General features: G+C 35.3%; 2 protein-coding genes across 2 annotated transcripts; both read right to left on the bottom strand.

Moving 5' to 3' along the window:
* Window positions 1-8,480: 8,480 nt before the first annotated feature.
* LOC131996728 (uncharacterized) lies at window positions 8,481-14,630 on the bottom strand. The gene is made up of 3 exons (XM_059366556.1): window positions 14,601-14,630; window positions 13,059-14,492; window positions 8,481-8,600 (listed from the first exon to the last, which is right to left on the bottom strand). Exons 2-3 carry the CDS (start codon window positions 14,298-14,300, stop codon window positions 8,481-8,483), a joined length of 1,362 nt encoding a protein of 453 aa, XP_059222539.1. The 5' UTR covers window positions 14,301-14,492; window positions 14,601-14,630.
* Window positions 14,317-17,776, bottom strand: LOC131996729 (uncharacterized). The gene is made up of 3 exons (XM_059366559.1): window positions 17,447-17,776; window positions 15,904-17,337; window positions 14,317-14,364 (listed from the first exon to the last, which is right to left on the bottom strand). The coding sequence occupies exons 2-3, from the start codon at window positions 17,143-17,145 to the stop codon at window positions 14,317-14,319; spliced, it is 1,290 nt and encodes a 429-aa protein (XP_059222542.1). The 5' UTR covers window positions 17,146-17,337; window positions 17,447-17,776.
* Window positions 17,777-25,916: the final 8,140 nt, after the last annotated feature.

Genomic DNA, 25,916 nt, shown 5'->3' on the forward strand with positions numbered 1-25,916 from the left:
ATATAAATTAATCTCGACAGACAGATAACGGACGACAGACAGAGGGAACGACAGACAGACGGGACGACAGACAGACAGACTTAAGGATAGACATGTAGAATGATAGTCGTAAGGACAGACAGAAAGACTGACAGAGAGAAAGACGGACAGCATACGGAGAGACGTACGGATAGGCGGACAGAAAGATTTCAGGAAAGGCAAGCGGATAGATAGCTGCCATATAGACCGATCTGTCGGTTAAGGGTCTAAGGCCCATAAATGCTTTAATTATTACCTTATTTCGCTGAAATTTAAAACAGTGAGTTGGTTTAGGCCTCCCGACATCTGACCCAAATATGGTTCAAATCGGACTATATTTAGATATAGCTGCCATATAGACCGATCTGTCGGTTAAGGGTCAAAGGCCCATAAAAGCTTTATTTATTACCTTATTTCGCTGAAATTTAAAACAGTGAGTTGGTTTAGGCCTCCCGACATCTGACCCAAATATGGTTCAAATCGGACTATATTTAGATATAGCTGCCATATAGACCGATCTGCCGGTTAAGGGTATGAAGCCCATAAAAGCTTTATTTATTTCCCGATTTCGATGAAATTTGAAACAGTGAGTACTTTTATGTCTATCTACATAGGACCCAAAATTTAGATATAGCTGCCATATAGACCGATCTGCCGGTTAAGGGTCTAAACCCCATAAAAGCTTTATTTATTACCCGATTTCGTTGAAATTTAAAACAGTGAGTTGTTTTTAGCATCCCGACATCCGACCCAAATATGGTTTAGATCGGACTTTATTTAGATATAGCTGCCATATAGACCGATCTCCCGATAAAGGGTCTGAAGCCCATAAAATCTTTATTTTTTATCCGATTTCGCTGAAATTTGAAGCAGTTTTTGGCCTCTTGACATCCGACCCAAATATGGTTTAGATCGGACTATATTTAAATATAGCTGCCATATAGACCGATCTGCCAGTTAAGGGTCTAAGCCCCATAAAAGCTTTATTTATTACCCGATTTCGCTGAAATTTGAAACAGTGAGTTGATTTATGCCTCCCGACATCTGACCCAAATATGGTTCAAATCGGACTATATTTAGATATAGCTGCCATATAGACCGATCTGCCGGTTAAAGGTCTGAAGCCCATAAAAGCTTCATTTATTACCCAATTTTGTTGAAATTTAAAACAGTGAGTAGCTGTAGGTCTCCCTATATCCGACCCAAATATGGTTCAGATCGGACTATATTTAGATATAGCTGTTATATAGACCGATCTGCCGATATGGGGTCTGAAGCCCATAAAATCTTTATTTATTACCCGATTTCGGTGAAATTTGATACATTGAGTTGTTTTAGGCCTCCCGACATCCGACCCAAATATGGATCAGATCAGACTATATTTAGATATAGCTGCCATATAGACCGATCTGCCGATAAAGGGCCTGAAGCCCATAAAGGCTTTATTTATTACCCGATTTTGCTGAAATTTAAAACAGTGAGTTGTTTTTAGCATCCCGACATCCGACCCAAATATGGTTCAGATCGGACTTTATTTAGATATAGCTGCCATATAGACCGATCTCCAGATAAAGGGTAAAAGGCCCATAAAAACTGCATTTATTGTCCGATGTTGTTGAAATTGAAACCGTGAATTGTTTTAGGCCTCCCGACATTCGGCCTAAATATGGTTCATATCGGACTATGTTTAGATATACCTGCCATATAGACCGATCTACTGATAAAGGGTCTGAAGGTCATAAAAGCTTTATTTATTACCCGATTTCGTTGAAATTTTAAATATTGTTTGTTTGTTTGTTTTAACCTCCCGTCATCCCCTCCCGAATATGAATCAGATCAGATTATACAGATATAGCTGTCATATAGACCGATCTTCTTATTAAGGGTCTTAATCTCATGAAAAGCAAATTTCTTGCCTGATTTCGCTGAAACTTTTACTTGCATATGAGTTCTCGGGGCCTGAATAAAATATGTTCGAGACCAGCCCCTGTTTAGATATAACTATGGATATAGTAGGGGAGTTATAATAAAATAGGACTATCTTTATATCCTTGGTGTTGGGGATAAACTTAACACGTTTTTACTTATTTAAAATTTTTTTTTTATTTTTTATTTTTTTTTTTTAGCATATAAATTCAATTTCCCAAAATGTTTTTTTTTTCCAAACAATGCTTTGTAATTTTGTAAATTGTTCAAAAAAATTTTTTTTTACTTTGTAAATAAATAAATAAAAATTCAATGCAAAATAGTGCTCTCAGTGATCCTGTATTCACATAATAATTTGCAATCATTGATATTTGTCTTAATGAGTTTTAAATTTGAGGTTTTCATTTTGTGATTTCGTATAAGAAATTGCACAGCTTGGGACCATTCGTTGTATTTTTTTTAATATTTCTATCATTATTTTTAAATATTTTTTGTTTTATTTTTTTCTAAATTTTTGTTACAAAGTTAAATTTTTAAGTGTAAATAAGTGCTCTCAGTGATCCCATAATCAATAATTGATATTCGTCTTAATGACGCCTCTCATTTATATTTTCATTATTTATTTATTTAATTTTTTTTTTTTTCATTAAAAAATATATCATAATTTATAATTTTCCCGATGTTGTTTAAATTTAAATATTTGGAGTATATTTTTTCACTATATTGGTTCTTTTGTTAATCAAAACATGAATTTTTTGTTTTTTTTTCTTATATTTTTTTATCTCACTTCATCAAAACTTTTCTTATTTTTAATTTTTTTGATCATCGATCAAATGATCTATTTTTCTAACTGCAGAGGTAACACGCGTGTTCTCTCTAAGCCATGCCGTTTAAAACTGTTTTAGGCCAAAGCATCTTTGGCCGACAAACGTGCAGACAACCTGTGGCTGAACGCACACATTAGTTCGAAACGAACTCCAACAAGTTGCATAGTTTTTTGTTTTTTTTTTTTTTTTGTTTGGTGAATTGTACATTTTTTTTTTTGTATATTTTATGGCCGCCACTTTTATTTATACTCGTATCTTATGGATGTGACACTGGTGTTGATATTTTATGTGAGAGCTTTGTTTGTTTGGATTTTTTGGCGCTTTTTCTTAGACAACATAAAATTCAGGGGTTCCAGAGAGATAGAGAGTTGAAGTGTGAAAGAAAATTTGTCATGTTTACATTTAGGTATCTGGGAAAGATTTATGGTGTGAATTTTTGTTTTGGTGAAGTTTGATTGGGCTTTATTGGGAGAAAAACAACGTTTGGAACATTTTGATGTCATTTCATGTAAATATTTAATTTTATATTTACTTTTATTTTTTTATTAAGTTTTTTTGTTTTGTTTTTAGGTTTTGTTTGATTTTTTTGTTTGATTTTTTTTTATTTTTATTTAATTTGTTTTTTACACTTTTGTCTGCGTTTTGCAAAATTCCATTCATTTTGTTTATTTTTTAAGTTTTTTCTTTTAACAAAATCCAACCATTTTGTATGTGGTTAACCAACCACCTATTTTAGATGTGAAATATTTCAACAAGTTGTTGCGGAGTTACGTGTTGGTGTTCATACAATTTGCAAGTCTGTCTTTATAGGTTGGGTGTTTTTATTTTTGCATTTCATTTAATTTTGTCAAAATTTCAATTTTATCTAATTTTAGTTTTGAAATGAAGGTCAATGCAGTGTATGTGTCTTAGGTCTTTTGTTTTTCTTTAAAATAAGCTTTATAAAGACATAGATATCTCCTGCAAGCATTGCATGTTCTTGCTGATAATGAAAAACCTGAGGTTAGCATGTCAGCCTATGACGCTAAACGCCTAGGTTCGAATCCTGGCAGAAACATCGGAAAATTTTTCAGCGGTGGTTATCCCCTCCTAATGCTGGCGACATTTGTGAGGTACTTTGTCATGTAAAAACTTCTCCACATGGAGATGCCGCTCTGCGGCATGCCGTTCAGAGTTCGGCTATAAAAAGGAGGTCCCTTATCATTGAGCTTAAAATTGAATCGGACAGCACTCACTGATTTGTGAGAAGTTTGCCCTAGTTCCCTAATGGAATGTTCATGGGTAAATTTGAAATTTGCATTTGCAAGTGCTGGACAACTCAATAATAAGGTGCTTTTATTTTATATCCGATAATAAATGGCATTTCGCAAAACCAAGCCTCGCATCGTATCGCTGAAATGCTTTACTTGCCTGAAGTACCCAAAGTTACTCACCATTGAAAATGGTTTTAGTTTCTAGTTGCTTTTTGATCTCTTAAGCAATTCAAAAAGTTTTACTTGTCAAAAAGCTATGCTTAACTATGCACCGAGAAGTTAGCCATATTGTGCACCCGTATATGTATGTGTCTTAAGTCTTTTGTTTATCAAATGAAAAATAAATAGTCATATTTTATAGTTGTTGTTGTAGCAGTACACTGAGGCGGCAGCGATTGTCAGTGAAGGATTTCATCGGGTCAATCCGGTACGTACAACCGGCTACCATGGAATTGTTTGGTTGTTTATTGTTGTGATGTTCCCGCCGAGATTTAGATCCATGTGTTCTATTTGCTGCAGGGTCATACTAACCTGCCCAAACAAGATGTTAATTTTATGCACATTTTAATCACGTGTCTCATGTTGCTTACAGCTTTAACATTAAATTCAAAAATATTTCAATAAAAGAAGTAAAACATAATGAAAAAAATAAAATAAAAAAAATAAAATAAAATAACGTAAAATAAAATAAAATAAAATAAAATAAAATAAAATAAAATAAAAGAAAATAAAATAAAATAAAATAAAATAAAATAAAATAAAATAAAATAAAATAAAATAAAATAAAATAAAATAAAATAAAATAAAATAAAATAAAATAAAATAAAATAAAATAAAATAAAATAAAATAAAATAAAATAAAATAAAATAAAATAAAATAAAATAAAATAAAATAAAATAAAATAAAATAAAATAAAATAAAATAAAATAAAATAAAATAAAATAAAATAAAATAAAATAAAATGAAATAAAATGAAATAAAATAAAATAAAATAAAATAAAATAAAATAAAATAAAATAAAATAAAATAAAATAAAATAAAATAAAATAAAATAAAATGAAATAGACCAAAACAAAATAACATCAAATAATAAAAAAAATTATAAAAAAGTTATACAAAAAAAATTATTAAAAGAAAAATAAAATAAATAGAAAAATGGAAACAAATTTTGAAATTTAATTTCATATTGTTTTGCTTAAGAACTAGTTTTACTTAAATAACTTTTTTTTTATTTTTCAGGTATGTCGTTTACACTTTAACTATTGGTAAATGGTAAGAAGCAATTTGTATTTATATATATGCAAGCATCCCGGTTATCCGCTTCGCTGCCCCGTTTTTGATACTCCCTTTTTATTTTAGGACTTCCAAAACCTGTCACCTCATTTAAAAGATTATGAAGTTTTGTAATAATTGCGTGTAAAATTTCAGAAATGTGTCCCGTTCCGTGAAGAAAGTATCAAATAGTACCAATCAACTCGTAAAGAAAGTACCATTTTGTATGTTTTAGTACCTAAATGTGCTATAAAAAATCTTTTGGTCTCCCAATATTTATAGTCAAGGTGTAGATGTATTTCAGTTTTTAAAAGCTTAAGATCACTCCGCAAAAAAGTACCATGTTGTATGTTTTAGTACCAACATTCACGAACTAACAAATCTTGAGTGCTTTAGCTCAATTCGTGAAGATTGTACCATTTTGTACGTTTTAGTACCTATATCTACGATTTTGAATAATCTTCTGGTCACCCAATATTTATAGTCAAGGTGTACTTCTATACCAATTTTGCTTTTGTACACTCCGTTAAGAAAGTATCATTTTGTTCGTTTGAGTACCTAAACATACGATATATTCTTTCAAGGTACCAATTACACAACAATTAGTACGTTTTGTTCCACATGACAAATTTTTATCAATACTGGAAACTGTTTGTCAAATTGCTTAATTTTATCAGCCACCGTTCATTGTAGGCGAAGATAAGCTATTTCGTACTATTTGGCTCCATCTGGTACCAAAATTTACTAATTTTGAACGAATCATTTAGTCACCCTTTATATATTTCCTTTTTATACCTACATGCCAAATTTCAGACCTCTAGCTCCATCTGTACAGAAAGTACCAAATGGTACCAAAATGTCCAAATTTTTAATAGAACAATTAGTCACCATTATATATATCTGAGTTGTACCAACATGCCAAATTTCAGACCCCCAGCTCCATCCATGAAGAAAGTACCAAATGGTACCAATTTTGGTACCAAAATGTTTGAATTTTGAATAGGTCATTTAGTCAGCCATCATATATTTCCTTGTTGTACCTATGTGCCAAATTTCAGACCTCTAGCTCCGTCTGAACAAAGACCTCTAGCTCCGTCTGAACAAAATACCAAATGGTACCGAAATGTACGAATTTTTAGTAGAACATTTAGTCACCCATCATATGTTTCTTAGTTGTACCTACATGCCAAATTTTAGACCTTAAACTCCATTCGAACCGATAGTACCAAATAGTACCAATTTTGAAACCAAAATGTTTAAATTGTAAAAAAATCATTTAGTCGCCGATAATATATTTCTAAGCATTACCTACATGGCATATTTCAGACCTCTAGCTCCATCTATGAAGAAAGTACCAAATGGTTTCAATTTTGGTACCAAAATGTACGAATTGTAAAAAGCTCATAGTCTCCCATTATATTTTTCCTAGTTATACCTGCATGCCAAATTTCAGACGTCTCGCTCCATCTGTAAAGAAAGTACCAAATAGTACCAAAATGTACTGCCAAATTTCAGACTTCTAGCTCCATCTGTACTAATTAGAAAGTACCAATTAGTACCAAAATGTACGAATTTTGAATAGATCATTTAGTCACTCATCATATATTTCCTAGTTGTACTTGCATGTCAAATTTCAGACCTTTAGCTCCATCTGAAAAGAAAGTACAAAATGGTACCAATTGCGGTACTAAACGCAACTAAACTAAATAGTACCAAAATGTACTGCCAAATTTCAGACTTATAGCTCCATCTGTGAAGAAAGTACCAAATAGTACCAAAATGTACGAATTTTGATTAGATCATTTAGTCACCCATCATATATTTCCTAGTTGTACCTGCGTTGTGTTAAATTTCAGGTCCCTAGCTCCATCTGTAAAGAAAGAACAAAATGGTACCAATTGCGGTACCAAACGTACGTTTTCTCCCGTTACCAGTGCTAGTTTTCTTTTCACTCTCATCCTTTACACCAGATGTCTTTAAGTCAAATTTCAAAATTCTACCTGTATCCATACAAAGTTTGCCCTATTCAAAGTTTACCCATTTCTCACTTTTTTGGTACTATTTTAGTACCATAATGTACAAATTTCAAAAAAATTTATAGTCTCCCAATTAAGGTTGCCATAGTGCACATAAGTTTCCAAAATTCAGAGCTCTAGTTCAATTTACAAAGAAAGTACCAAATAGTACCGATTTCGGGGCTAAACGTACTATCTCTACCACTTCCGGTAGGATTTTCCAAATTTTTTTATCAAACCTTATTTTTTCGTGGCGCTCTTTCATTTGAGCTCAAGAACATAATTATAACCCTTTCCGCTTGCGTTGGGCAAATATGTACCATTTCGTACTTTTTGGTACTTTTTAGTACCTAAACGTACGAAATTTTTATAAATTTTCCGCATTGTATTGAGTTTGATATACAACATAGGGCATCTAATCGGAATGGGATATTTAGATATCTAATCGGAATAGGATAAGCATAAACATTTTTCAAAAAGGAGTGTTAATTTTTTAGTTAACCTTTAAATTTCCCTGAATTTTGAACTTCAATTTCTTGTATTGTTGTTACTTTTTAATTCGTGTCCAGTTTCTTTACCTTACTTTCCTGTAATGGAATTACATGCTCTTGCAATGGCCTTGAACTAAAAAAATCCATAAAGATCCAAAAATACCAATAAAACCAGCACTTGAATTTTGGGATTGTTGTTTAATTTACAAGACAAGGTCGCTGTAAACGTGCAAACCAGTTGCTGCTTGCGGATAATTATTTTAGCTGGTTTGTCTTTAGGCAGCTTATTTTGATTTACTTTATACAACATATATAGAAAGGCAGTGGCAGTTGTCTGAAAGAAAGGGAACATGGAAGAGGAATACCGAGGAAAGAAGTCGTAAGGCACTCTGTGTTTTTTACTTCTGTGGGAGGATGTTCGATAGGAAGTGGGGGATTTCCCCAAAATGATTTATTCGTTGTATGCGGTCATCGTGAGGCCAGTTCTGATGGAGCATTGGTATGGATAAAGGCCGTGGAGAAGAAGACACGTACGAGGTAGTTCGAGGAGGTCCAGAGTCTGGCCTGCGTGGGGGTCACAGGGGCATTGAGACCCGCATCGCAGCCAGGCCTTGAAGCGATGCTGGATAGGCAGCCCATTGAGGCTTATATTCAGAACTGCGGCGCCAGGGTCGTGCTTAGGCTGAGGAAGCTTGGCATGCTGAAGGGGGACGGTTGCGGCCACAGTTCGGTTCTGGGTGTTGTGGATGCGAAGGGTTGACTAAGGAGGTTCTTCGACTACCTGGCACCAGTGCTGACTGGGTTGAAAGCATTCGTTTTCCTTGAAGGGATGAATGGAGAGCGAATGCTGTACTTGAGAAGAATGAAACCTCGATCTACACCGATGGCTCCTAGATGGAGTCAAGGACTGGTTTGGGGGTCTACTCTGACGCACTCAATATCGGTATGTCTCAAAACCTCCCGGAGGAATGTATTGTCATTCAGGCAGAGGTCTGTGTCATTACAGAAGCCGTAAGAGAAATTTTAGTATGGGATTTACCGCCCTCAAAACCCAGAATTTTTGTGGACAGTATGGCGGCGCTCAAAGCCTGGTTTGGGGGTCTACTCTGACGCACTCAATATCGGTATGTCTCTGAGACTGCCGGACGAGTATGCGGTCTTTCAGGCAGAGGTCTGTGCCATTGCAGTAGCCGCTAGAGAAATTCTGGTAAGGGATTTACCGCCCTCAAAACCCAAAATTTTTGTGGACAGTATGGCGGCCCTCAAAGCCTTGGAGTCGAGGATGGTGAGATCGTAATGCTTGGCGAATTGTTTGGAGTTCCTGGATAGGCTCCGGATCCACAGTGTGACGCTGAAATGGGTTCCTAGACAAGAGGGAATTTTGGGAAATGAAAGGGCGAACGAGTGCGCCTGGAGGGGTACGTCTGCGCCGGGCGGACCAGCAACCGGTCTTGCTTACATGCCATTTGTCTAGTAACTGAACACAGTAGAGGGGAAAGCTAGGGTGGCGTCGATGGCGAGATGGGACTCGGTGGATGGTTGCCGGACTGCAAAGGAGCTCTGGCCTGTCATCGACCGGAGGAGGTCAAGGGAGTTATAGGTGTTCGATGAGTACCTTAACAGGGGTCATAATCCGGCACTGTTCCCTAGGCAGCATGGTGGCGCGCATGGGTATACCGCACAATAACTTCTTGCAGGAGTCGCCTTGATGAGGATGAGGAGGAGACTATCGAGCACTTGCTGTACTCATGTCCGAGTTTGCAGGGACGTAGGCTCTCCTTTCTGGGGAGGACGTTTCTTCTGCGATCTGGGTGAACTTGCTAACGTACCTCTGGTATGTCTTCTGAGATTTGTTGACGGAACAGGATGGTTCCAAAGGGGAATCCCTTAGCTCCGGCGCAGGTACATCGGTACTTGCGTGGGGATGGGCGTTCTTCATCGATCAGGACAATGTAGGACTCAAATAAAAGGCATTCAGGAGAAAAGCACGAATTTCATTTTAATAATTGGATTCAAGTAAATGGGGGCCCCAACCCCAAAACCCCCTAAAATAGGTTTATTGGACGATAATGACAATATGGGACTGGAATGAAAGGCATTTGGGAGTAGATTGCGAAAATGGTCAGGAAGGAGAAATAAGCTTCACAATTTGTTGATATGCGAAGGCGCGCGGACCCTCCCCCGTTACCCCAAAAACACCAACCAAAATCAAAAGTAGACCGATAAGGACAATATGGGTATCAAATGAAAGGTATTGAAGAGTAGAATACGAATGTGGTACTAAATTTGAGTCTATGTAACCAGCGGGTCGCCCGCCCTAACCCAAAGACTCCCCCCAAACAGACATTTTGGAGGTTCATGTCTTTTAGGGCAAAGTAAAGTCGCTCCGGTAGCTGAGTTGGTAGCGTGCTGGGTAGCGGGGTCGTGGGTTCGATTTCCACCAGTGCTTGGTCTGTCGCTATTTGGTATCACAATGGACTAAATTTGTCTAAGTGAGTCTGTTTGGTAATAGGCTGCCATTCTTACCCAACTTAACCTAGGGCAAAGTAGCGGAGTGATTGTCCCAAAACGCCCACCACAAGTTTAAGCTCAATGATAAAGAACCTCCTCTTTTAAGGCGAGTCCTAACGGCGTGCGGCAGTGTGACACCTCTATGGGGAGAATTTTTGACATGACCATGTCTAACATGGCACGTTCAGCGTCATAGGCGGCTCGATATCCACATTTAGGGCGAAGTGTCCCCGCCCTAACAAAATGTTAGAGAGTTAAAGAAGGCGCAGCGGAGCGGGCCCGGATATGATAGTTTTCTACAGAAATAAAATTTTGACAAAATTTTCTATAGAAATAAAATTTTGGCAAAATTTTCTATAGAAATAAAATTTTGACAAAATTTTCTATAGAAATAAAATTTTGACAAAATTTTCTATAGAAATAAAATTTTGACAAAATTTTCTATAGAAATAAAATTTTGACAAAATTTTCTATAGAAATAAAATTTTGTTAAAAATTTTCTATAGAAGTAAAATTTTGCCAAAAATTTTCTATAGAAATAAAATTTTGACAAAATTTTCTATAGAAATAAAATTTTGACTAAATTTTCTATAGAAATAAAATTTTGACAAAATTTTCTATAAAAATAAAATTTTGACAAAATTTTCTATAAAAATAAAATTTTGAGAAAATTTTCTATAGAAATAAAATTTTGACAAAATTTCCTATAGAAATAAAATTTTGAGAAAATATTCTATAGAAATAAAATTTTGAGAAAATTTTCTATAGAAATAAAATTTTGAGAAAATTTTCTATAGAAATAAAATTTTGAAAAAATTTTCTATAGAAATAAAATTTTGAGAAAATTTTCTATAGAAATAAAATTTTGAGAAAATTTTCTTCAGAAATAATATTTTGACAAAATTTTCTATAGAAATAAAATTTTGACAAAATTTTCTATAAAAATAAAATTTTGACAAAATTTTCTAAAGAAATAAAATTTTGACAAAATTTTCTAAAGAAATAAAATTTTGACAAAATTTTCTAAAGAAATAAAATTTTGACAAAATTTTCTAAAGAAATAAAATTTTGACAAAATTTTCCAAAGAAATAAAATTTTGAGAAAATTTTCTATAGAAATAAAATTTTGACAAAATTTTCTATAGAAATAAAATTTTGACAAAATTTTCTATAGAAATAAAATTTTCTGTTAGGGTATTGTTGACCTGGTTTAAAATTCTTGTAATTTTGTTGTATTGTATCGGCTATAGGTCCATTAAAACACAAATATTTAAGGTTTTTTTCTTTTATTTTTCTCCAATATTTCGGTAGACTCCGTCTACCATTTTCAAGGCTAGTTGTATTTAAATAAAAAAACAGAAAAACACAAATTTTAGTAAAAACGAATCACACAATAAAAACAGAAAAACAATAATTTTTAAGAAACTTTAATTCCTATTACATTTAATGAGTTGTTACACGAACTATTGTCTGTTGGCAACTAAATGTTCTCTTCTGCTGTGCTTGTTGACTGTGTGGCGGTATACCTTCGCGCAGCTTTCTATATCTTTCTTGAAATTCATTCTCTCGTCAGGCGGTAAGTCGATGATATGCAACATCTCGAGAGTGAATCTTCGTCTGTAATTGTTCTCTTGAGCTAAGATGTCCACATCGTTGAGGTTTGGCTTATGACCAGTCAATGCACAGTGGGCTGCTAGTGCAGTTTTCTGCTCGATTGGTCTATTATTGGCTTTTTGGTCAGATTTATGTGCAGATAACCTAGTTTTCAATTTCGTCATGGTAGTGCCAATATATGCCATCGGGCATATATTGGACTTGTCGCCGTTACATCTAATTTTATATACCACGTTTGATTTCTCCTCATTTTTAATTTTACATTTTGTCTTGCTGAATAATTCATTCACAGTCTTGCCTGTTTTTAATGCGAGATGGTATTTGTCCTTGTCGTATAGATTTGATTTGCCAAATCTTTCGGAGAATCCTTGTATGTATGTTAGCGATTTATAAATTTTTCCTTTTGTAGGCTGCTCTCCGTCTATGATTTTTCCAAGACGTTCCTTGGCCTTGCCTAATAGTGAATTAATTGTCCAATTAGGGAAGTCGTTGGCTCTAAGAATTGCCTTTATTTTCCTCTCATTGTCAGGATGAAAGTCTGGATCACTAATGCTAAATACTCTTCTTATAAAATTCGTTGCTGTGTTTGTTATTACTCTCTTGTGGTGTTTAGAGTAAAAATTGATTAATCTTCCGGAAGCCGTCGATTTTTGATACCAATCTATTTTTAGCTGGTTGCCATGTCTATAAACTACCGAGTCCAAATAAGGTAGTTTGCCATCATATTCTTCTTCCTTCGTAAATTGGATGTAGTTGTTGAAGGAGTTCAGAGTCTTCAGCGTCTCTGCCACGTCTGATTTCTTCAAAATCGCGAAAATGTCGTCTACATATTTTGTCAATATCTTAGGTTTTCTTATTTTGTCAAATGTGTTATTGAGAAGTTCCTCCATTACGATGTCAGCAATAATGGGTGAAGCGGGTGACCCCATTGGCATTCCTCTAAGCTGTTCATACAACTTGTCATCGTATTTAAAATATCTGCTGTCCTTAATGCAGAATGTTAGAATTTCCTTGAAAATTTCCCTTGGAATATTGGTATATTTTTCAATCTCGTCCCATTTATTCTCAATTGTCTGGAGTGCTAAATTTATTGGAATACTTGGGAACAAGGACACCACGTCAAAAGATACTAAAACTTCGTCATTTTCTATGGTCATGTTCTTTATCTTAGCTTTAAAGTCCACTGCGTCTTTCACATTATATTTGGAATCCTTGGTGATATTTTTCAAAATATTCACTATGTACCTACATAGATGATAGGACGGCGCGTTTATTGATGAACATATTGGTCTCAACGGTGTACCTTCTTTATGGATCTTTGGGAGTCCATATATTCGAGGGGCCAATGCGGTCTTGCTGGTCAATTTATTCTTCTCCTGGATGCTGATAAGATTCAAGTTGTGAAGTTTATCCACCAATTTGTTGTTCCTTGTCTGTAGCCTAGATGTTGGGTCAATCTTTAAGCGCCTATACATACACATATCGTGTATTATTGCCTTCATTTTTTGCTCGTAGTCATCCTTGTACAAAGCCACTGTCTTTCCTCCCTTGTCTGCCGTTAAAATTAATAAATCCTCATTCTCCTTTAAATATTTTCTTGTTTGAGACACTGTGTCCACCACATATTTGTCTCTCATGCTCATCTTTGACTTTCGTAAGTGATCGTCTATCAATGTTGTAAGCTTGGTTCTTCCCATCTCCTGTTCCTCTCTATTCTCTATAGTTTGTACACACTCCTCTCCCTCTGCAATGACTTGCAAGAGTGGAAAGTTCTTGTTGGTGTGTGGGAGAGCGTGTTTCGGACCTAAAGAGAGAATCCATTGTACGTTCGTTGGTATCTCTCGCTCTGTTTTATTCACAAACCACACGTCGTTGCGTCTAATGTTGAGGGCCTTGTCTTGTCGTTGTGTGAGTGCCTGTAGTTTCTTTATGTGTGTTGTCTTGCTCTTGCTAACATTGCCCTTGTAGAGAGTAAGCTCACTGTCGAGGTATTGTAGGAAATCATCTTGAGTCAGTAGTTCTCCTAGCTTAGTCTTTGTATTCTCTACTTTCTCTTTAAAAGAGTGGATTTGCTTGTGTTTGTATTGTATTAGAAGTTTTAATACTTTCGTGTGAAAGTTGTGAATGTACCTGTGTAATGTTTTCTCAATATTTGGCGGGATTTTCTTGGTTTTGTGTGTTTGGAAGATGTTGCTAGTGTGTTTGGTTGCATTGATTATGAAGTTTGGTATGATGCCTGTTCTCTTACATTTTATTAAAAATGTTACAGATGTTTTGAGCTTGGCTATTTGTTTTTGGTGTTTCGAATATTGCTGGGCCGTTCTGTATGTGTGCTCATTGTACTTTTGTTTGATGTTTTTGTATATTGTCATCTTATTTGTTTTTATATTACGGCGTGCCTCCCGTTGATGTATACTCTGTTAGGGTATTGTTGACCTGGTTTAAAATTCTTGTAATTTTGTTGTATTGTATCGGCTATAGGTCCATTAAAACACAAATATTTAAGGTTTTTTTCTTTTATTTTTCTCCAATATTTCGGTAGACTCCGTCTACCATTTTCAAGGCTAGTTGTATTTAAATAAAAAAACAGAAAAACACAAATTTTAGTAAAAACGAATCACACAATAAAAACAGAAAAACAATAATTTTTAAGAAACTTTAATTCCTATTACATTTAATGAGTTGTTACACGAACTATTGTCTGTTGGCAACTAAATGTTCTCTTCTGCTGTGCTTGTTGACTGTGTGGCGGTATACCTTCGCGCAGCTTTCTATATCTTTCTTGAAATTCATTCTCTCGTCAGGCGGTAAGTCGATGATATGCAACATCTCGAGAGTGAATCTTCGTCTGTAATTGTTCTCTTGAGCTAAGATGTCCACATCGTTGAGGTTTGGCTTATGACCAGTCAATGCACAGTGGGCTGCTAGTGCAGTTTTCTGCTCGATTGGTCTATTATTGGCTTTTTGGTCAGATTTATGTGCAGATAACCTAGTTTTCAATTTCGTCATGGTAGTGCCAATATATGCCATCGGGCATATATTGGACTTGTCGCCGTTACATCTAATTTTATATACCACGTTTGATTTCTCCTCATTTTTAATTTTACATTTTGTCTTGCTGAATAATTCATTCACAGTCTTGCCTGTTTTTAATGCGAGATGGTATTTGTCCTTGTCGTATAGATTTGATTTGCCAAATCTTTCGGAGAATCCTTGTATGTATGTTAGCGATTTATAAATTTTTCCTTTTGTAGGCTGCTCTCCGTCTATGATTTTTCCAAGACGTTCCTTGGCCTTGCCTAATAGTGAATTAATTGTCCAATTAGGGAAGTCGTTGGCTCTAAGAATTGCCTTTATTTTCCTCTCATTGTCAGGATGAAAGTCTGGATCACTAATGCTAAATACTCTTCTTATAAAATTCGTTGCTGTGTTTGTTATTACTCTCTTGTGGTGTTTAGAGTAAAAATTGATTAATCTTCCGGAAGCCGTCGATTTTTGATACCAATCTATTTTTAGCTGGTTGCCATGTCTATAAACTACCGAGTCCAAATAAGGTAGTTTGCCATCATATTCTTCTTCCTTCGTAAATTGGATGTAGTTGTTGAAGGAGTTCAGAGTCTTCAGCGTCTCTGCCACGTCTGATTTCTTCAAAATCGCGAAAATGTCGTCTACATATTTTGTCAATATCTTAGGTTTTCTTATTTTGTCAAATGTGTTATTGAGAAGTTCCTCCATTACGATGTCAGCAATAATGGGTGAAGCGGGTGACCCCATTGGCATTCCTCTAAGCTGTTCATACAACTTGTCATCGTATTTAAAATATCTGCTGTCCTTAATGCAGAATGTTAGAATTTCCTTGAAAATTTCCCTTGGAATATTGGTATATTTTTCAATCTCGTCCCATTTATTCTCAATTGTCTGGAGTGCTAAATTTATTGGAATACTTGGGAACAAGGACACCACGTCAAAAGATACTAAAACTTCGTCATTTTCTATGGTCATGTTCTTTATCTTAGCTTTAAAGTCCACTGCGTCTTTCACATTATATTTGGAATCCTTGGTGATATTTTTCAAAATATTCACTATGTACCTACATAGATGATAGGACGGCGCGTTTATTGATGAACATATTGGTCTCAACGGTGTACCTTCTTTATGGATCTTTGGGAGTCCATATATTCGAGGGGCCAATGCGGTCTTGCTGGTCAATTTATTCTTCTCCTGGATGCTGATAAGATTCAAGTTGTGAAGTTTATCCACCAATTTGTTGTTCCTTGTCTGTAGCCTAGATGTTGGGTCAATCTTTAAGCGCCTATACATACACATATCGTGTATTATTGCCTTCATTTTTTGCTCGTAGTCATCCTTGTACAAAGCCACTGTCTTTCCTCCCTTGTCTGCCGTTAAAATTAATAAATCCTCATTCTCCTTTAAATATTTTCTTGTTTGAGACACTGTGTCCACCACATATTTGTCTCTCATGCTCATCTTTGACTTTCGTAAGTGATCGTCTATCAATGTTGTAAGCTTGGTTCTTCCCATCTCCTGTTCCTCTCTATTCTCTATAGTTTGTACACACTCCTCTCCCTCTGCAATGACTTGCAAGAGTGGAAAGTTCTTGTTGGTGTGTGGGAGAGCGTGTTTCGGACCTAAAGAGAGAATCCATTGTACGTTCGTTGGTATCTCTCGCTCTGTTTTATTCACAAACCACACGTCGTTGCGTCTAATGTTGAGGGCCTTGTCTTGTCGTTGTGTGAGTGCCTGTAGTTTCTTTATGTGTGTTGTCTTGCTCTTGCTAACATTGCCCTTGTAGAGAGTAAGCTCACTGTCGAGGTATTGTAGGAAATCATCTTGAGTCAGTAGTTCTCCTAGCTTAGTCTTTGTATTCTCTACTTTCTCTTTAAAAGAGTGGATTTGCTTGTGTTTGTATTGTATTAGAAGTTTTAATACTTTCGTGTGAAAGTTGTGAATGTACCTGTGTAATGTTTTCTCAATATTTGGCGGGATTTTCTTGGTTTTGTGTGTTTGGAAGATGTTGCTAGTGTGTTTGGTTGCATTGATTATGAAGTTTGGTATGATGCCTGTTCTCTTACATTTTATTAAAAATGTTACAGATGTTTTGAGCTTGGCTATTTGTTTTTGGTGTTTCGAATATTGCTGGGCCGTTCTGTATGTGTGCTCATTGTACTTTTGTTTGATGTTTTTGTATATTGTCATCTTATTTGTTTTTATATTACGGCGTGCCTCCCGTTGATGTATACTCTGTTAGGGTATTGTTGACCTGGTTTAAAATTCTTGTAATTTTGTTGTATTGTATCGGCTATAGGTCCATTAAAACACAAATATTTAAGGTTTTTTTCTTTTATTTTTCTCCAATATTTCGGTAGACTCCGTCTACCATTTTCAAGGCTAGTTGTATTTAAATAAAAAAAACAGAAAAACACAAATTTTAGTAAAAACGAATCACACAATAAAAACAGAAAAACAATAATTTTTAAGAAACTTTAATTCCTATTACATTTAATGAGTTGTTACACGAACTATTGTCTGTTGGCAACTAAATGTTCTCTTCTGCTGTGCTTGTTGACTGTGTGGCGGTATACCTTCGCGCAGCTTTCTATATCTTTCTTGAAATTCATTCTCTCGTCAGGCGGTAAGTCGATGATATGCAACATCTCGAGAGTGAATCTTCGTCTGTAATTGTTCTCTTGAGCTAAGATGTCCACATCGTTGAGGTTTGGCTTATGACCAGTCAATGCACAGTGGGCTGCTAGTGCAGTTTTCTGCTCGATTGGTCTATTATTGGCTTTTTGGTCAGATTTATGTGCAGATAACCTAGTTTTCAATTTCGTCATGGTAGTGCCAATATATGCCATCGGGCATATATTGGACTTGTCGCCGTTACATCTAATTTTATATACCACGTTTGATTTCTCCTCATTTTTAATTTTACATTTTGTCTTGCTGAATAATTCATTCACAGTCTTGCCTGTTTTTAATGCGAGATGGTATTTGTCCTTGTCGTATAGATTTGATTTGCCAAATCTTTCGGAGAATCCTTGTATGTATGTTAGCGATTTATAAATTTTTCCTTTTGTAGGCTGCTCTCCGTCTATGATTTTTCCAAGACGTTCCTTGGCCTTGCCTAATAGTGAATTAATTGTCCAATTAGGGAAGTCGTTGGCTCTAAGAATATATATATATATTGGCACTACCATGACGAAATTGAAAACTAGGTTATCTGCACATAAATCTGACCAAAAAGCCAATAATAGACCAATCGAGCAGAAAACTGCACTAGCAGCCCACTGTGCATTGACTGGTCATAAGCCAAACCTCAACGATGTGGACATCTTAGCTCAAGAGAACAATTACAGACGAAGATTCACTCTCGAGATGTTGCATATCATCGACTTACCGCCTGACGAGAGAATGAATTTCAAGAAAGATATAGAAAGCTGCGCGAAGGTATACCGCCACACAGTCAACAAGCACAGCAGAAGAGAACATTTAGTTGCCAACAGACAATAGTTCGTGTAACAACTCATTAAATGTAATAGGAATTAAAGTTTCTTAAAAATTATTGTTTTTCTGTTTTTATTGTGTGATTCGTTTTTACTAAAATTTGTGTTTTTCTGTTTTTTTATTTAAATACAACTAGCCTTGAAAATGGTAGACGGAGTCTACCGAAATATTGGAGAAAAATAAAAGAAAAAAACCTTAAATATTTGTGTTTTAATGGACCTATAGCCGATACAATACAACAAAATTACAAGAAATAAAATTTTGACAAAATTTTCTATAGAAATAAAATTTTGACAAAATTTTCTAAAGAAATAAAATTTTGACAAAATTTTCTATAAAAATAAAATTTTGACAAAATTTTCTATAGAAATTAATTTTTGGCAGTTTTTGCAAATTTTTCTATAGAAATAACGATTTCCGAGACATAACATTTTACCGCATTTTTTAACTGAATTTGGAATAGCCAGAGTGCATTTTTCCGCTCTCCATGACCTTGCGCCTACGAGTGCATCTTCAAATTGTGGCCATTGTTGGCATTTCAACCATCTTGTTCATTTTCAGCCACATTTCCTTTATTTACCATATGTTTCTCTTTCATTAATACTAACACAAATCATTAGGGAACTGTCTACAGTAAATTTACCACTGAACATTCCATGACTTTATATATGTTATGGGTCATGCAAAAAAACTTTGTAATCTCTTGAGGCTTAAAGAAATTGTTTTTGAAATCTATGATGGTGATTTGCAATTCCAACTCCAATGAACCACTACTCTTGGTGGCAATCAAAAGCCGGATATTGTTGAGTATTTTTCATTAACTCCCCAAAAACGTTGGGTGATTGAGCATGGCAACGATATTTATATAATCACATTAGTTCCAGACATCTAAATTGTGTTAAGCCTTAATTCGCAGGCACATTCAAAAGAAATTACAATTATAAAATCATAAAAAATGTCTTCATTTTATTTGTTTAGTTTTTTCTTTGAAAAGAAACTCCTTACTAATGTAGAAAAGAAGAAAAAAAAGAGGCAAAACTTTAACAAGACCAACATGAATTTAATTTTTTTTGCAACAACCAAAATGTCAAATTGAATGAGTAGGCAAATTTGTGTAGCTATGCGAATAAAAAAAATATGGGGCGTTTCATTTTAGCAAACATGAAAAAAAGCTGGATTTTTTGCAATTGTATAGAAAGAAAAGTTAGGATTATGGAGTAAAGGAGTTGTAAAGCTGCTTCGAACTGTTTTATTAGTGGGTGCTTTGTGTTTATTAAGCAAATGAGCTTATTTAAGTATATTTTTTTTTTTGCGGAAACTTGTTTGCCGGTGTTTTTGTGGTCATGCTATGATGATGGTTGTTTTTATTTTTAATAATTTATGTATTAATGAATGTATAGCATATTTATGAATTATTTGTTAATGAGAAGATTTTTTCATTTATTTAATAAATTAATTATGTGAAAAGCGTAAAAAGAAAAGCGTAAAAGTAAAAAAAAAATATTTTTTATTTATTAAATAAATGAAAAAATCTTCTGTTAGCATCTGTTAAGGATGATCGCTATGGCAGCTATATCAGGTTCTTGACCGATTTGGACCGTGCTTGGCATAGTTGTTAAAAGTCATAACACAACACCACATGCGAAATTTCAGCCAAATCGGAATAAAATTTCGGCTTCCAGGGGCTCAAGAAGTCAAATTGGGAGATCGGTTTATATGGGAGCTATATCAGGTTCTTGACCGATTTGGACCGTGCTTGGCATAGTTGTTAGAAGTCATATCAGAACACTATATGCAAAATTTCAGCTAAATCGGACAAAAATTGCGTCTTCCAGGGTCTCAAGAAGTCAAATCGTGAGATCGGTTTATATGGGAGCTATACCAGGTTCTTGACCGATTTAATCCGAACTTAGCACGTTTGCTGGAAGTCGTAACACAACACCACATGCAAAATTTCAGCCAAATCGGACAAATATTGCTGCTTCCAGCGGCTCAAGAAGTCAAATTGGGAGATCGGTTTATATGGGAGCTATACCAGGTTATAGACCGATTTGAACCGTACTTGGCACAGTTGTTAGAAGTCATAATAGAACACTATGTGCAAAATTTCAGCCTAATCGGATCAAAATTGCGGCTTCCAGGGTCTCAAGAAGTCAAATCGGGAGATCGGTTTATATGGGAGCGATATTAGGTTCTTTACCCATTTGTTCCGTACTTGGCACAGTTGTTAAAAGTCATAACAAAACACTATGTGCAAAATTTCAGCTAAATCGGACCAAAATTGCGGCTTCCAGGGTTTCAAGAAGTCAAATCGGGAGATCGGTTTATATGGGAGCTATATCTGGTTATAGACCGATTTGGACCGTGCTTGGCACAGTTGTTAAAAGTCATATCAGAATACTATGTGCAAAATTTCAGCCAAATCGGATGAAAATTGCGGCTTCCAGGGGCTCAAGAAGTTAAATCGGGAGATCGGTTTATATGGGAGCTATACCAGGTTCTTGACCGATTTGGACCATGCTTGTTGGAAGTCGTAACACAACACCACATGCAAAATTTCAGCCAAATCGGTTGAAAATTGCGGCTTCCAGGAGCTCAAGAAGTCAAATCGGGAAATCGCTTTATATGGGAGCTATATCAGGTTATAGACCGATTTGGACCGTACATGGCACAGTTGTTGGAAGTCATAACAGAACACTATGTGCAAAATTTCAGCCAAATCAGCCAAAAATTGCGACTTCCTGGCGCTCAAGAAGTCAAATCGGGAGATCGGTTTATATGGGAGCTATATCCAAATCTGAACCGATATGGCCCATTTGCAATCCTCAAAGACCTACATCGATACTAAGTATCTATGCAAAATTTCAAGCGGCTAGCTTTACGCGTTCGACCTCTATCGTGATTTTGACACACGGACGGACGGACATTGCTAGATCGACTTGGAATGCCGAGACGATCAAGAATAAATATACTATAGGGGGTCCTAGATCTATATTTCGAGGTGTTACAAACAGAATGACTAGGTTAGTATAACCCCATCCTATGGTGATGGGTATAATGAAAGCATGTCTGCCTATGACGTTGAAAGCCTGGGTTCGAATCCTGTCGAGAAAAACAGAAAAACTTATCAGCTGTGATTTCCTCTCTTAATGCTGGCGACATTTGTGTGGTACTGTACCATTGGGTTCGAATCCTGTCGAAAACATTAGAAAAACTTATCAGCTGTGATTTCCTCTCTTAATGCTGGCGACATTTGTGTGGTACTGTACCATTTTGTGTGGCAACTATATAAATACTTCTCCACAAAGAGGTAGGTGTTGCACTGTGGCACGCCGTTCAGACTCGGCTATAAAAAGGAGGTGCCTTATCATTGAGCTTAAAATTGAATCGGTCAGTACTCATTGATATGGGAGATTTTTGCCCCTGTTCCTTAACGGAATGTTCATAGGCAAATTTTGTTCGTTCCTTTTATTTTTTGTTTTTCCTATATCTGTTTCAGTTTTTTTTTTGTCTCATTATTTAGCAATTATAAGATGATTACAACTTTTTTGAAAATATTACAAAGTGCAACCTTGCAAAGTCGTCGTTTAACTTGGCAAAAGTCAGCTTAACATCAGATAAAAATATATACCATTGTGACATATGTCAGACGTATGCAACTAAAAGACAAGGTAAAAAATTTTCTTTTTTAATGAAAAATTATCTTAAGCGGAACCTGCTAACAAATGGGTGTACATCACTATCTGATATGAAGTAAACCAAAAACTAAAAGATGAATTTCATAGTCATTACCTTCAGTAAAATCAAGATAATGTCATTTGGGAAAATTTGTAATTTGCCACAGTTGGTAAACATTTTTGATAAGCATTTTTAGGTGCTTTATAATCTGTTTGTGTGTGTTGGCTAAATTACAGTGCTACATAAAATGAGTATTTAATGGACTTTTTAACATAAACATGATTATTTCAAAGTTCTAGAAATTTCAGCAACAATAACTTTACTAATTATGAAAAAAAAACTTTCCCTAAAAACAGAAAGATTTTCTCTAAAAATTTAAGGAAATTTCTCTAACAGCAAGCCTTTCACAAAATATTCTTATAAATATGCCAAAAACACCAACCAAAATCAAAAATGGACTGATGGGGACAATATTCGTATCAAATGAAAGGTATTGGAGAGTAGAATATGAACATGGTATTAAAATTTGAATCTTACTACCCATCGGGCCGCCCAACGCCAAAACTTCCCCAAACAGACATATTAGATGTTTATATCAATATTGGGCTCAAATGAAAGGTATTCGGGTGTGGAGTTTGAATCTGGCATACAAAATCAGATCGAAGTATAGGGGGTCACCCCACCCCCCAAAACGCCTAAAATGGGCGTAAGACCCATTATGACTATATGGGACTCGGCTGAACCAATGTTTGCCCAAAAAGTAATTGCGGATTTTCCATATAGTCGGCGTTGACAAATTTTTTCACAGCTTGTGACTCTGTAATTGCATTCTTTCTTCTGTCAGTTATCAGCTGTTACTTTTAGCTTGCTTAAGAAAAAAAGTGTAAAAAAAGTATATTTGATTAAAGTTCATTCTAAGTTTTATTAAAAATGCATTTACTTTCTTTTAAAAAATCCGCAATTACTTTTTGGGCAACCCAATATTTACTGATCATGGCAATATGCGGCTCAAATGAAAGGGATTTGGGAGTAGAGCAAGAAATTTGTACCCACTTTCGGGAGTCCACACTCCAGCAACCACCCTGGGGCCTTTCTAATCCTAAAATCCCCATTGTAATATCGAGCTCAAATAAAGTCTTTTAGGAATGATATTCAAACCTAAACGACCCTAAACCCTAATTTTCGTGGTATGGTATTTCATTAAAAGCTCTTTAATTGTCGAAAAAAAATATTCAACGAATAATTTTATTCCACATAAAGTAAAAGAAGGCGCAGAGGAGCGGGCTAGCCGGTGCAGCTAGTCTTCTATAAAGAAAACTTTTTGAAAATTTTATTTAAAACACAAAAAAATAATATTGGTTTGCCCAAAAAGTAATTGCGGATTTTTCACAGCTTGTGACTCTGTAATTGCATTATTTCTTCTATCAGTTATCAGCTGTTACTTTTAGCTTCCTTTAGAAAAAAAGTGTAAAAAAAGTATATTTGATTAAAGTTCATTCTGAGTTTTATTAAAAATGCATTTACTTTCTTTTAAAAAATCCGCAATTACTTTTTGGGCAACCCAATAATTAAAAATTTTTTTTCTGCGGACAAGTTTTTCAATTTTTTCTAAAATTTTTTTTATTGAAAATCTTTTAAAAATGTTACTTCCAAAGACATTTTTTTAATCTTTTTTCTCCAACAAATTTCGTCAACATTTTTCTTTACACAATTTCATCTGTACAGAAAATTTTGTTAAAATTTAACCCTGTATAATTACTAAATTGATGGTTGAACAACATGGCTTATCGCTGCGGTTCATTTACTGCTATGTCGCCAAAAGTAAATCAAGCTCTGTCATCGCTTCTGTAGGAGTTCGAGGGTGACTTAACAGTAGACAGTAAGTAATAACCACAAGTGCTCTAACCATAATTTCCGCTTATATGCATTGGCCATTTTATTGAATGTTTTCCCACATTCTTGAGCACCAGGATCGGAGGAACGAATCCCATCACTTTTATTTGCCAATTCCGCTGCCTACATTGAAAAATTGTGTCGCGGCAGGGGTATTGCAGGGGCTGGTATAAAGCGAGCGGCTGCTGTGTACATGATGTTCTTGAATTACTTTTCTGCAACATGAGCATCTGAGACAGATTTTCGGATAATCACCGCCGAAAATTGTTTCTGATGTTCTCACCAGGATTCGAACTCAGGCGTTCAGCCTCATAGGCAGACATGCTAACGTCTGCCCTACAGTGGCCTACTTTGCGAAGAAAGAAATGCGAGAAGGAAATGAGAGTGAGAGAAAATATAAAGAAAATGTCTGAGTACTTATATTAGACCTGGGGACGAGATAGCGAGATGAAAATACACAGCGCCAATCCGACATGCACGACCGCTAGTACAGGATTTTTTCACACCCCCATGTATTTAAGTATCTGAAGAGACCTCCTAAAGCAAGCGGGTGTACCAAATCCCAAAAAAAAATTGGTTTTGTTAAAAATTTGTCAAAATCTGATACAATTTTGTCAAAATTCTCTTTCTAAGAATTTTTTTTTTGAAAATTTTATTTCTAATTTAATCTAAAATGTAATTTTAACGAAACATTCGTAAACCGATTAATTTTTATTGAAATTGTTAGAATTTTGTTGAAACTTTATTATTTTCTTATTTCTTTTCCTGATAAATGGCAAATACTAAGGTTTGTTAAAAACAAAAGACTTAAGACACAAACCTAAGGCCACATTATCTCTTTTTAGCTTCACGCCTGATAGTTGTATAGATACGGAGAAGCTTTGGATTATCATTACAGAGAATCTTGAGCCCATAGCATATTAAAAGCTAGGCGGGAGACACTTTTACTCCTAACTCTTAAATCATTTCGCTGCCCACAGTCGTAAAGTCCCTTCTTTTTTAATCTACTTTATAATATTTTTCCGGCCAAATATTGCTCAAGTTTCGATTGGTTTTATTTCTAATGATAGAGTGTCTTATAACCCATACATTGCCAAGTCTTTGTTAAGACCTGTTGTCATTAGCTCTTATGATCGGTGTGATGACATAGGGGAAATACCCCATTATTGCAATGAATTGTTCTTCTTTAAAGTCATTGTTCGATGTGGACTTTTGTCTCTGTCGCTCGTATATGTTGGCTCAATATTTACCAATTGCATTCGTATGAGCATGTTAACTGTTGACTACGACAAAAAAAACAACTTTGCCCGTTCATCATTATCAACGTTATTACAAAGGTATCATGGGCCAAAAACACATTAAGAGTGGGACTCTAAATGCTCCACGCACGTAGACCAAATGTCGTGTCTCTGTTATTTGATTTGGTGTGTGCGCATTTTTGGTCTTTCAGATTTTGGTCATTAACATTTTGACATCAAATCACCGGCAATTCATCGCGTTGATTGGTATTCAGTTAGCACCGAGTTCGTTGGCAGGTGGATATGTGCGTGCGTGCTAGCTTTGCGCTTCTACCTCTATAACCCCTCTCTCCCCTGGCTACCACCGTTGCTCTCTCGTTACTCTCACATGGTGTTTGGCCCCATTTAAATGGGCCAAGGTTATTTGGTCAGCGTAGTGTTTGGCTTGGCTTTGGATGGGTAAATATTTTGTAATCGTGTTTACATCTTCAATGTTTGGTTATTTGGCTTTTATTAGGGCCTGGCCCATGTGTATGGTAAATGCCGGTGCTGCTGTTGCTGCGGCGGCAAGTGTTAATATGATTAACGTGCCATTTAAAATTTGCAAAATGTCGTAAAGGGCAACAAATGCCACAGAAAATAATTAGACGCTAA

The sequence above is a fragment of the Stomoxys calcitrans genome, chromosome 4 (assembly GCF_963082655.1).
Source record: "Stomoxys calcitrans chromosome 4, idStoCalc2.1, whole genome shotgun sequence".
Classification (NCBI taxonomy): domain Eukaryota; kingdom Metazoa; phylum Arthropoda; class Insecta; order Diptera; family Muscidae; genus Stomoxys; species Stomoxys calcitrans.

Excerpts from the sequence above, each read along its gene's own strand:
- LOC131996728 (XM_059366556.1), bottom strand. The coding sequence starts at position 14,300 with ATGACAATATACAAAAACATCAAACAAAAGTACAATGAGCACACATAC. Across the intron at positions 8,601-13,058 it reads TAGAAAATGACGAAGTTTTA|TCAGCACTGGTGCCAGGTAG; the intron begins GTATCTTTTGAC and ends CTTTCAACCCAG.
- LOC131996729 (XM_059366559.1), bottom strand. The coding sequence starts at position 17,145 with ATGACAATATACAAAAACATCAAACAAAAGTACAATGAGCACACATAC. Across the intron at positions 14,365-15,903 it reads TAGAAAATGACGAAGTTTTA|GTCAACAATACCCTAACAGA; the intron begins GTATCTTTTGAC and ends ATTTTAAACCAG.